At 34.2% G+C, this 13,538-nt stretch overlaps 1 protein-coding gene across 5 annotated transcripts in view; it reads left to right on the top strand.

The window, feature by feature from the left end:
- LOC110038454 (putative methylesterase 14, chloroplastic) overlaps positions 1-13,227 on the top strand; it is a 92,716-nt gene extending 79,489 nt beyond the window's left edge. For 4 of the 5 annotated variants that reach the window (XM_020743304.1, XM_020743303.1, XM_020743302.1 and 1 more), the window contains exon 6: positions 12,083-13,227. In XM_020743304.1, the coding sequence (XP_020598963.1) occupies positions 12,083-12,355 (273 nt within the window). In that variant the 3' untranslated portion in view covers positions 12,356-13,227. The remainder of the gene's footprint in view (positions 1-12,082) is intronic. The other variant, XM_020743299.1, reaches the window with a different exon arrangement.
- Positions 13,228-13,538: the final 311 nt, after the last annotated feature.

The following is a 13,538-nucleotide window of genomic DNA, read 5'->3' as shown; positions in this document are numbered from 1 at the left end:
ATATATATATCCAATTAAGAGAAGCTAAATGAAGAAAATTAAGAACTTTAAAAAAGTTTCAAGTAATTACATGTATATTTAAGTTGTTTTATTAAGAGAAGCTAAATGAAGAAAATTAAGAACTTTAGAAAAGTTTCAAGTAATTACATGTATATTTAAGTTGTTTTAATTTTTTTAATTGTACTTTGTGCAAACTATATGATAGACATAGCGGTGGGATAGTTTGTGCGAACCTAAATGTGGTTGGTTGTTTTGTGTGCTAATCATGGTTTCTCAAACCCCTATAGCGGGCCATAGTGGTGGGATAGTGGATAAGTTGCCATGTAATAGAATGGAGAGAGTGAATGAGTGGAAAAAGTGCATAATTACCAATGTAATGTGGGTAAATAGGGTGTTATATCGATTTGTGTGTTGTGAATTCTGTTTAAACGTGTTGTTTGGCATGAAATGTGATGTTATGTTATGAAAAATATTCCTAGAATTTGAGAGAAAAGAGGTACTTGTTGGCTTTTTCAAGGGCAATGGTTTGGTGATCATTACCCACTATGAGAGTTTGGTAAGTTCGATATTTTATATTATTTTTTATTCAAATTTTTCTGTGATTTCTTTTGGTAAAATGTTTAAGTGTTTTTTATGAATATTTTGAGTCACTTTGTTTTATTTTCTTTCCATATTTGGTCCATTAAATTCACAATTTTATTTTTATTACACATGCTGGCATGAATTCTATCCTACCTTGTTAGGATTTTGGCTTCATTTGGGTGACCTAATTTGCTTAGAGAAATATTATAATTTTTCATAATTATTCTTCTTCACATTTAGATTAATTTTCACACAAATTTCATTAAATTGTGTTTTTGTTTAGTCCAAAAGTCCAAAAATGAAATCATAATATTTCTTTTTCAGAGCTTCCATCTTCTGTTTCTCCACTTCTTAATTGTCAAGAAAGTATAAAGTAAATAAAAAATCATAAAAAATTTTAGATCTAAATTATGTAATATTTTCACTCATTTCCAAGTGAAAATTTTAAATTCCCGTTTATATTTTAAATTTCGGAACAGAACTTAGAATATTGATTATATTTGTCTAGATTTGAATAAATTAACATTTCTCACTTAATCTCCTCACCAAATCTTGTCCAAACACCCCCAATAGCTCTAAATCATTCCTATATCATTTATACATCCTTCTAAAATTTTTTAGGTAGATTTCTCTAGCCGCATCAAGTTTGTTATCAAAGCCCTAGGTTGGAAGAGGTTTGAGAAGGATTGTGGCTAGTTTTACACTACAATTCTTGGATGCTTGGAGAAGACATTTGGAGCTAGGAGAAAGTATTTGGTAAGTGATGAAATTTGAATCCTATAAAGAGCTAAGGAAGGAGAAAAATTAGAGGAGCATTGGATGAATATTCAAATGTTTCACAATAACATATCACATTTTGAAGGGTTAGCAAGAAACTTATGTGTATATTTATTGCTATGGAACTTTCATATTTGCATTTGGCCATTTATATTTTTATCTTAATTCTCAGTAATTTTTTCTTAAGTATATAGCCTTTTTAATGACATGTTACATTAACATTATGATATTTTAAATCAATTTTTATGTATAAACGATGGGATTATTGGATTAAATAATAAATCCAGTCACTATAAAAAGGAGTATAAGAATTTGCTACATAATTTGAAGACCCATATTATTAGTCATTGTGAGTCAAATAAAATAATATGAGTTTTGAACTACATTAAGTAAACTCTGAAACCATAATTAAAGTTGATACCATTTTTAATACATTATCCTAAAAGTATCCATTATTTATTTTTATTGACCTGCTGTTCAGTTTTAATTATCATTTATTAACTCCATAAGATCAATATGCTCATATGATTATGCCAATAATAAATCTAGTTAGTAAATGCTTTCAAGTTAACTCATTTATAGGAAATAAAGGATTTTTATTGATGACGGTGACCTATGATACAGCACCAACACCTACAAATACTCCACCACATTACATGTCGTAGTAAATCTTTAGTTCTTTAGGATCCGGTGGGAATGACGTGGTGCATCATGCAGATTTCAAGGTGGGGTCTATTTCACCAATGGGCTCAAGGTGGGCCCAAAATCACAGGAGATGAACCCAAGCTAGGGCAAACATGCATCACGGTGGGATCCACTACTAGAGAATAATCCAAGAGAAATGTTTTGCATTCAGGTGGACCAATTACTAGAAACTAAATGAAGAAATTTAAGACTTAAAATATTGTTTCATGTAATTTCATATAAACTGAAGTTGTATTGTTTATATTTTATGTATTTTGTGCAAATTGTGTGAGGGGCATGTGTATAAATTATTTTATGTGAACTTAAGTGTGGTGTGTTGATTTACGGGCTACTTATGGGTGGTCAGACCACTATGCATTTCATAATAGCAGAGTAGAGGGTAAGTGGTCATGTAAGGGAGTGGAGAGAGTAGATGAGTGGGACAAGTAGATAGTTACCAATGTAGTTAGGTAATGCCGAATTATGTGGATTTGTGTGTGTTGTAAATTCTATTTGAAGGTATTGCATGGAAAGAAATATGATGATTTTGTTGTAAAAAATTATGTGAGAATTTGGGATAACTTAAATCATGGAAGGGCTTAGTGGCTTCTTTAAGGATAATGGTTTGGTGATTATTACCCATGATTAGACTATGGCGTGCTTCGTGTTTTATATTATTTTTTATTCAATATTTTGTTTTTTTTTTTTTTTGTGAAATGTTTAAGTTTTGTTAACGAATCAGTTTGTTTTATTTTTTTTCATATTTATCATGCTAAAATCTCATCTAATCCCCTTTATACATGTTAGCCTAAATTCTATCTAATCTTATCGTGTTATGGTTTTCGCTTCATTTGGGTAACCTAATTCACTTAGAAAAATACCAAAATTTTCTGAATTAATATAGACCACTTGTAGATTAATTTTCATATAAATTTTGTTCTTTCTTGGTGTTTTCTTTAGTCCAAAAGTCCAATAAATGAAATCATAGTTTTTCTTCTGTGCTATTCTTAATTTCTTTTTCTTAACCTAATAATTGTCAAGAAAATATCAAAAAATGTTCAAAAATCATAAAAATTTTTCAGCTATTAACTTTGCGATATTTTCAATCATTTTAAATTAGAAATTTTAAATTCCTTTTTGTATGTTAAACTGTAAGTAGTGTTAGGAACATTGATCAATTCTGTTCAGATTTAACCAAATTATAATTTCTCAGTCAATCAGCCTACTAAATCCTCTCCAAACACCACAACCAATTCCTCTCCAAACACCACAACCAATTCAATCTAAATCATTCATGTACATCATGTTAAACAATTCAATTGTTAAAAAAAATTGGTTTGGACACATCACATCGGTGCAAGGAGTCATGAATAAAAGTATTCATATCTTTATGATTATTAGAACTTCATTCTAGCTCTAGACAGTCTTGGGTCTGCATGGTGTCCTCTATATGATCGGTGATCCTTCTTTGTAGGCATAAAATTTTTTATCATTGGTGTCATCTTGAAGTGGAGTAGAGACAATTGGGATGGTTTTTATGACAGAGTTTGGCTCTTCAAGTAGAACTGATTGAGGGATAGAATTTGTTTCAGTTAAAGGAAAGATGGCTCGAGTATTTTGAAAAAAATTCCAAATATGATATTCACCTTAGTTGCCATCTCCATATCCGATTTAATCTCTTGAATTTTCCTCATGAATTTCAAATTTAGGAAAATAAGATCGATTCTAACAAAATGTGACATCCATGGAGTTGTATATTTTTTTAGTAGTCTAAGAGTAGCATTTGTACCATTTTTGGTTAGAGTAAACAAGGAAGTTGCATCTGAGAGACTTAGATCAAGTTTGGTGCAATGTTGTTGATGGATATGTCTTGAGGTGGAGTAGAGACAATTGGGATGGTTTTTATGACAGAGTTTGGCTCTTTAAGTAGAACTGATTGAGGGATAGAATTTGTTTCAGTTAAAGGAAAGATGGCTCGAGTATTTTGAAAAAAAATTCCAAATATGATATTCACCTTAGTTGCCATCTCCATATCCGGTTTAATCCCTTGAATTTTCATCATGAATTTCAAATTTAGGAAAATAAGATTGATTCTAACAAAATGTGACATCCATGGAGTTGTATATTTTTTTAGTAGTCTAAGAGTAGCATTTGTACCATTTTTGGTTAGAGTAAACAAGGAAGTTGCATCTGAGAGACTTAGATCAAGTTTGGTGCAATGTTGTTGATGGATATGTCTTGAGGTGGAGTAGAGACAATTGGGATGGTTTTTATGATAGAGTTTGGCTCTTCAAGTAGAACTAATTGAGGGATAGAATTTGTTTCAGTTAAAGGAAAGATGGCTCGAGTATTTTGAAAAAAATTCCAAATATGATATTCACCTTAGTTGCCATCTCCATATCCGATTTAATCTCTTGAATTTTCCTCATGAATTTCAAATTTAGGAAAATAAGATTGATTCTAACAAAATGTGACATCCATGGAGTTGTATATTTTTTTAGTAGTCTAAGAGTAGCATTTGTACCATTTTTGGTTAGAGTAACCATGGAAGTTGCATCTGAGAGACATAGATCAAGTTTGGTGCAATGTTGTTGATGGATATGAACAAAGGCAAAACAACCAAAAACCAATAATCGGTATGTGAGAAGAATTAGATTGGTTGTGTCGGTAGAGTTCCATGAGAACATTTTGGGGAATTTAAAATTTTAGGACTTAACTCGACATCCTGTAGATGATGTGTGTGGCCCACAAGTATGTATTATTTTTAATTCACTTAATTCATGTATGAAATTTTTTGGATATCACCATTCTTGGAAATATAACACTAAGGATGGAATTAAAATATTCTTAGCATTCATTCCATCCTTAGTGATATATTTCCAAGATATGTGTTTTGGGAACGAGTGTTTATTGATTGAGAGTAGGTAGCAATTTAATCTTAGAACATAAAGAACAAAATAGAGATGAATATCCTTTGTCAATTCTTTTGATCCAGAACTTGTTAATGGTGAGAATGAACCATCAATTATTCAAACTGCAAAGTGACTGATAGATAGATTATATTTTTCAAAGATATTGATTCTCCTGTCATGTCAAACTTCAAAACAGTTCTATCAGTGAAAGGTAAGGTGTAGCTCCAATGGATGACAAGATTATAGAGAGCCGCCATATATTGTATGGTTACATTAATGTTGACCATCTGATGATCCATTTATTGGAATAAATATTTTAGATTCAACTTATGTTGAAAAAAATAGAGGTAGATTTAAAAATATTTGGGCATATTGTAGAAAAAAGATCTTAATCTATTAGAATTGAATGAAAATTTGACACTCAATAGGACACAATGGAGAAAAAGGATTCCTTCAGCAGAGTCCTGCATAGCAGGGTAAAAGCTTGTTGTTGTATTGATATCTCTGGTCATATGAGCTAAGCCTTCGGTGGTAACTATCCAAGGTTTTAATTTATGGCATTGGACACTAAAAGCATGAGATATGATACCTTAATGTGCTAATAGGCTGGTAGGTTGGTCAACAAAGGATTGTGAAGCTTGTCCATAGCTGGAACTTTTATTAAACATTTCTACAGCTCTTCAATTTGCTCCCTAATAAATGGACTGAACTCTAATTTATTGTTTGTTGTGACAGAAGTATTTGCTCAGTTCTTCTTATTATATCTTGTGTTAGATGGCTTCCAATATCTAGGTTTATCGTGTAATTTTTAATATTTTTTTTCACATGACCAGGTTTCTTACAATGGTGTACCACGATCGTCTTTTATTAGGCTTGTTACTTTGAGACTAATTTTGAGTGTACAAGGTTAATCCTTCAACAGATGATGCGGTAGGACTGCCTATCATCATGAAATTCTTTTTGTTCTTCCAAATTTCTGCAAATTCCTCTCAAATGATAGAGATGTGTTTAATTCCAATCATGCTCCCTCTAATTTGTCTTTGTCTTTATTTAACGAAAGGAGGAATTTGATGATTCCTTTTTATTTAGTAGTTTTTTATACATGGTAAATGTTACGACCTGGCTCGAGAGCTTGGAAATATCCAGAGTGGAACTGACGATCGGATGAAGAAAATCTATCTAGCAATTTCATTTATTAATAAAAATAAAATCCATTCTATTTAAAACTTATCTCACAACAATTGGTTCATAATTAAACATGTTCATTTAAACAGAAAAGAAATTAAGCTATATCTGTCAACTTACGCTCCACGGCATCTGGTACCCGTACCTCTCAAAGGTTCATCTAATCTACGACTGATTTTTTCTATAAAAAAATATTAGCAACTTACTCAGTAGACAAATGTTTCTAAATTAAAATAATTATTATTTTAAAATATTTTTGTAAAAGTATGTTAACAGTAAAAACACTGCAGTAAAAGAGAACAGTAAATAAATCAATTTCATCTCCTTTCATTTTTTTAGATTACACTTTCAAAATGGGGAGTCACCCTCTAAACTTATACTTTAAAAAAATGTACGTTCAATTTCAGACAACTATTTTCATTTTCATTTTTATTTCACATTCACTTGCCAGTACCGTGCAGGGTAACTCTCATATGCATGTATATATCATATTTTATTCATTTTTTTGTATTTAATATTTAAAAGAAAACATGTAATTTTGCATTTAAAATAAAAAATAAGAAACAATACACAAGCATAATTAATGTAAAATAAAACACATTTACCCAACTTTATAGATATAGTGAGTTAGCTTTTATTTTTCTGTTAGCTATAAATATTTAAAAATCTCTATGAACTGGTTGTAATTTTAAATTTTACAAATGGAATGATGTTTTTGTGCGTTGGATTTTATAATTTTTTTTTAAAAGTAAAACAATTAGACAGGTATTCTCTATTTAATCGTCATTTCCTACCTTAGTAATTTCAAGCTCTCAGGCTGTATTGTGACAGTAAAGTTAGTGTATTTTCATAAATTCGCCTTGTACGTGTCTAGTTTCAACCAACAACATCTGAATGTTGAAATATTGTGTAACACACAGTTCTCATTGTCATAGATCATATAGACTGCTCTCAATCTCAAATAACACTGTAGAAATTTCAATGCTCGACCGTATCTCTTTGGCTATTCTATATAGTCGTGTTGAATCTGAGATTGTCCCGTGCAACGTAGCCAATAAATAAGACTAGATTAGTTCAAATGGTTCATTAGCTATTTATTATAAAAATGACACATTTTTATAGGCTCTTGGGGTATAAAGTATACAATTATCTGTTTCCCCTTGCTTAAATAAGGATTTCTGGGGTGATATTGTCATAAATAAATACATGAATGAATAAAAAAAAAGTCTTTGGGTTGACTGCCCCATCCTTTGTCGGCCAATTTCATATGATCGGCCAAGAATGAGGGGAATTAAGGAAAAGTTCAATCTATTAAACATTAAGAATAATTAACTCCGATATGACACTTAAATAATTTTATTTGTCTTCAATAACAATTTGGATAGTTTAAAAACTTATAGGTGTACTTATTATATTTTCATGGGGCCCCAACTCAGCCATGAGATTACTTGAGGGCCAGTAATGAGGTAAGTTTGGGGGTATTAACATGGGTTATTTTTACTTAATTGCACCTGTTTTTTATTTTGTGTTTTACCTGTTAGTTTTATCTATATATCACAAATTTATACTCGTGGAAGGTTTTTCTTGATGTTATGCAGGTTACAGGTGTTTATTATGTGTATTTCGGGACGAGAAAAACCAATAGAAAAGCAATCTAAAACGGCGTGATCATGCCTGGAAGAGTCGTGATCATGTCTTGAAGAGGCGTGACCATGTCATCCTATTGCCATAATTGGCATGTCAATGTCACAAGTGTGCATGACCACTCCAAACATGTAGAGGTTCGACTTGACCATGCTAAGATAGGGCATGAGCATGCCGACCGATCTAGAATGCTGGCATGACCACTCCCCATTCTGCAGTGACCATGCCAATGGATTGGTCATCTATTTTGGCAATAAATTTTTTACCAAATTCATGGATTAAGCTATAAAAACATACCTTTAAGGCATCTGAAGGGGGAGAAGAAATAAATGATGGGCTTTAGTGTTCTAGTAGCCTCCCTTGCCTCATTCGCTCTGGCGCACTACCATATCTTCACACTTGGATCGAGCGATTTGCTCGGTACCATTCGTGGAGCTTCTCACTACTAGGCAGGGAACCACCTTAAGCCTTATTCAATTCGAGTTGAGAGGCGTAGGCTTAATGATGCTTGAGAGTTGAGGATCGTTCTATGGATGTTGGGTGTGGATCAAATGCTTTGCATTGTTGTTAGTCATCCTAAGTGTTTTTAACAAATTCGACACTAGTTGAGGTACTGGTGCTTGGCTCTTGTCTTTTATCTCTTGAATCTCGGTTACTTGTCAGGATCTCTGTCTGTTTGGAGTACCATTGAGGTTTGATTCTAGGATGATTTGCATAGTATCATTCGTAGAGATTGTCGCTACTGAGCAAAAAACAATCACTGGAATTTTTACCCTACTCATGTTAAGAGAAACGCTGGGATACTTTGGTTCCGTGTGCTTGGTCGCACTGATACCTCACACTGAGGTAGCTTCCAAGACTTCTTTTCAGGGTGATTTACGTGACAAATTCGCAGAGCTTCTTACTACTAGGTAAGAAAATAACTCTAAAGCTTTTTCTGATTCGAGTTTGAGAACAGGTCTAGAACATATAAGTACCGCAGACCAGTTTTTGCATTTTGCCGACCTGATGTATTTGCCGTTGTTTTTGGCTTTCTTGGGGTTGAGTTCCATGAGTTTTGGCTACATGCTGAAGCTTATAAACTCCTCGAGTTCCTTGAGTGTTATTTCGACCTGGGGTTGCACATTCAATTAGTCAATTCACATTGTTGACATTTTAGAGTACAAAATTACAAAAACCGAATGAAACCGCCTCATTTTATTAATCTTTCACAGGAAGAAAAAATGTTTGAGGTTGTCTCTGCTCAATGTTCGAGGGACTCCTCAACCTGTGCAGGTCTTTAATTTGTTTGTTTCAGCGCCGACCCTTTGGTCCGATGATAAATATACCGGTTCAGGTCCGATCGAGCTTGTCTATCGACTGCCGGCATGATACTGGATTGGCCTTTTTGAATATGAGGTCTCTGGGTGCAAATGTCTTTTCCCGAACATGCTTGTTGTACTTGTGTGCGGTGCGCCTCTTTACTTCGTGTTGGAGGGTTGAGTTGGCTTGAATCTCCTCCAAGTTTAATGCCTGTGTTGCTCTCACATGGTTTGCTTCATGTCATTTTGCAATGTCTTCATTAAAATTTGAAGCTAGTACCACTCGTTGACTTTGGTTGTTGTACTACACTGGTTGCATAGCCTCTATCCCGGGCGACAACATAAATGGTGTTTGTCCTATAGCGGTTGATGGTATTGTTCTTGTCATCTAGAGGATGGATGGTAAAAGTCATCATCCCATTTTCCATTGGCTCCTTCAATCTTCTTTCTTAGCAAGTTCAAGATTATCTTATTGACAACATTTGCTTGATTGTTGGTCTGGGCGTGATGCTCTAATGCGAAATTTCAAGTTGATCCATTGACTTGGGTAAAAACTTTCACTCCCTTGTATGCAAATTGAGTTCTATTGTCTGTGATGAGGATAAGTGGCAATTCATACCTACAGATGAGGTCCGTTTAGATGAAGTTCTGGACAAGCTCCGCTGTTATGCGAGGGAGTGGCTTTGCCTTAATCCACTTAGTGAAATAATCTACCGTGATTAGGAGAAACTTACGCTGACCCTCGACAGTGGGAATGGCCTAAGATGTTGATTCGCATGACGACAAAAACCAGGGGCTGACAATCAGCTGCAACCTGTGGGTCTGCCTGTGTTGTAACGGTGATACCTCCAACACTACTCGCACCTCTCTTAGAATCCTTCTGCTTCTTTTAGGAGTGTCAACGAGACGTTGTCTCGTCGTTGAATTTAGTGCTAATCTTCCCTCCAAAGTTACTCCCACACCCTCTTGAATGTATATATCGCAAGAGATCTTCTATTTCATTCTCTCTTATGCATCTCAGATAAAGAGAAGTAACCGACTTTCAAAAAAAGTTTTTCTTCAATCAGTAGATATTGAGCGGCTTGGCATTTAAATTTCTTCGGATAAGTGTCCTCCTTAGCTATTTTTCTAGCCTCATGAAATGGACGTAAGGATCCATCCAACTTCTTACTTCTTAAGGCCTCCACCTCCATCACTTCAAGATATTCAACTGTCGGTCAGAATAACTTCTGCTTTGGCTGGCTATTGGTGACCTTAAACTCAATAGTCCTTGAATGGTAGACGTGCTCTACAGTTGGGCTGCTTAGAGCCAGCTTGATTCCTAAAACCCCATCTGATTGGAGGCTCCATGATGTGCAAGATCCATGTCATTTAGTCGACATCGGTTTCTTCGCTCGGCAAGCATGGTTCAGAAAGTCGGTTATGAGGTTCGCCACTGCTTGCACTTTGATAGCTGTTTGTAGGATTTAGATAATGTTGAACTCAACTCCACCTCCCTTTTGAGGAGTCGACTAGAGTATAGACTTCAATGGATGCTCGGTGATTATTTGGATTTGTTGTGTTTGGAATTTTGGTCGAAGCCTACTAGCTGACATAACCAAAGCAAACATTAGCTTCTTCATAATCCGGTACTTGAGTTCGGCACCCCGGAACACCGTATTAGTGTAGTAGACTAGAACTGTTTTCTCAACTCCTCAAGAATTAACACAGAATCATAGGATCTTCATTAGTTTTATCGTCTCTCCCCCATCTCCTACTTTAAGCTGATGTTAGTGAATTTATTCGATATCAAAACTAACACTACTATATGATAGGTAGTTTTAATCAAAAGTTGTCTCATCTCTGGAAGAGATAATTAACCATAGGGTCTTGTATCAATGGAATGTATGGAACTAGTTTCTGCAGTCCTTGCAAAATAAGGGTGATATTTATGGATAATCTTATCTGAAAGTTAAATTTTGTCCTTTGAAAATTTGAAATGGAATCATCAAATCTCTTAGGAGAGCCACTTATGAATTTTTTTACCCGAAAATGAGTCTTAATGTTGATGACAAGATCTTTTGTGTAAAAGCTTCAACGAACATTCTGGTGAGTTCCATAGCAAGGTACATTGACGATATCAGTGGTGCATTCTCTTACTAGTTTATTTTGAATAGATGAATACTTGGCAAGTTTATTTTAATTAGGTGAGTAGCCATTAGGTGATTAGACACCTTCAATTATTGAGGTCTTTTTTTCCAACGAATTTAGCTTTGAGTTTCTTTGGTTCAAATGCTGGGCAACCTGCTGATCCTTAATGTTAAGGCTAATATGCCTTGATTAGTTCAACCCAGATGATAATGTGTGTATGGAGAATATGTTAAAAACATATCCAATCGATGACATTTACTTTCATGTTCTAGTATTAAACTAAAGTATAAATGCTCGTGGCTTGTCATTTAACCGAAAAAACAACTTCCTTTCATTTATTTATTTTTTTTTATTTTTTATTTTTTATTTTTTTTTCTTTTGCCTAAAAAGTGCCTGGGAAGGCAACAAAACTCGGTGTCATGGTCTTGCAAAAATGATACCTTTGGTGTACAGAATAAATCTATAGCTGGTATTAGAATTATCGGTTGATATTTGACTATTTTGATTATGACATAACTACTTGTTTCGGAGGCCCAGAACTTGCGGAAGTTAATTTAAAGCAGTGGCAATTCGTTTGAGAATAAACGAGCAAATAAAATATATGTGATCCTCTCCTTTTTTATTAAATCAATAACTAATCTCCCCAAATTCTTATTGAGCAGATTTCACAAAACCTTTGCTCTGGGCTAACTTGAAACATGCATGTTGAAAGCTGTTTTTGTCACAGCTAACATGATTAATGTTTGAAGTTCAATTTATGCTACATTTTTTTTCTGCTTCTGCATCCCATCATAGTATTCTTCAGAAAGCAAGTGTTGCTCGAAAAGAAATAAAAAATTTCTGATAACAAAGTGACCTTTCATTCAGGATATTGCTTTGGCCTCAGTTTCCATGAGACCTATTCCACTTGCACCTATAATGGAGAACCTCTCCCTCACAGTAGAGAATTATGGATCTGTTCGTCGATACTTCATACAGATGCTGGACGACCGCGTGCTTTCCTCATATATCCAGGAGAAACTAGTACGAGAGAACCCACCTCAAGAGGTGTTCAAGCTCAGAGGCAGCGACCACTGCCCCTTCTTCTCAAAGCCACAGTCGCTCTGCAAAATTCTGCTTGAGATCGTGCAGCTTATATAGTGTAGACAGTTCACTTTACTCTTTTATTTCCTTATCAAAGGATGAGCATCAGCTGGAAATCGTGGGGGAGAAACTTATTTTGACGGTTCCAATGTCGGTTATTTTAAATTTGAAAATGAACCTGGCTTGAGATTTCCTGTACCAAATTTTTTACTGAGGATGTGCTAATGCACCATTGTTCCGTTTTCATTCTACTTTTATTATTTTCTATGATATCACATAAAAGGAAGGTCATCATAAGTTTTCAAGGGAACTCATGCAGCTTGTTTGCTGGTGATAGAATATTGCACCGTAGTTATCTTTGGGGATGGAAGTCACGCTGTTTATAATAGCCTGAGGATGTGCTCACATAAAAGGAAGGTCATCATAAATTTTCAAGGGAACTCATGCAGCTTGTTTGCTAGTGATAGAATATTGAACCGTAGTCTTCTTTGGGGATGGAAGTCACGCTGTTTATAATAGCCTGAGGATGTGCTCATGCATTATTGTTCCGTTTTCTTTCTACTTTTATTATTTTCTATGATATCACAGAAAAGGAAGGTCATCATAACTATAAGCACACCTTCAGTAGAATTTGGCTCAGGATATCCTGAGCCACATTATTTCCTTTCATCCGTTCCTTCAGCTACTATGGTGAATAACTCAAGTTCCTGCAGCAGTTACCCTGTACCAGCATAGATATAATAGAAAAAACAAATTTTGAGCTACGTGCAGTTTATATTGTTAAATTTTCAAGAGAATATAGCACCGTAGTCTTCTTTGGGGATGGAAGTCACGCTGTTTTAAATAGCCTGATTTGGTGCAATTAATAACCTGATTTGATATACTTAATATCACTAGGTGCCCCTACTTTGCTCTATTTTGCATGTTATTTAATTAAACATTAATTAAGGGTTAAAAGTTAATGTGATAATGGTTTGAAGGATTCCTTTCCATGAAGCTTTCTTATTGAATGGAGCTGCTGTTCGATTTATGAATTTCTATCATTTACATGGATGTGAGAGTATATACTGTAATGATTGCCAATCCGATTTCATGATGGTCGAAAAATTATTTTGAAAAGGAATTTATCATATTATGTGTTATGGTTGGATTTCGATCATCCAGGAAATATACCCCAATCATATTATGTTACTAAAATTTTCACGTACCTATAAAATCCTTAAGTTTTTAAATATTCTTA

This window comes from Phalaenopsis equestris, unplaced genomic scaffold, assembly GCF_001263595.1.
Source record: "Phalaenopsis equestris unplaced genomic scaffold, ASM126359v1 Scaffold232897, whole genome shotgun sequence".
NCBI lineage: Eukaryota > Viridiplantae > Streptophyta > Magnoliopsida > Asparagales > Orchidaceae > Phalaenopsis > Phalaenopsis equestris.
Note: the sequence above shows the minus strand (reverse complement) of the source record. Positions and strands in the feature narration are given on the sequence as shown.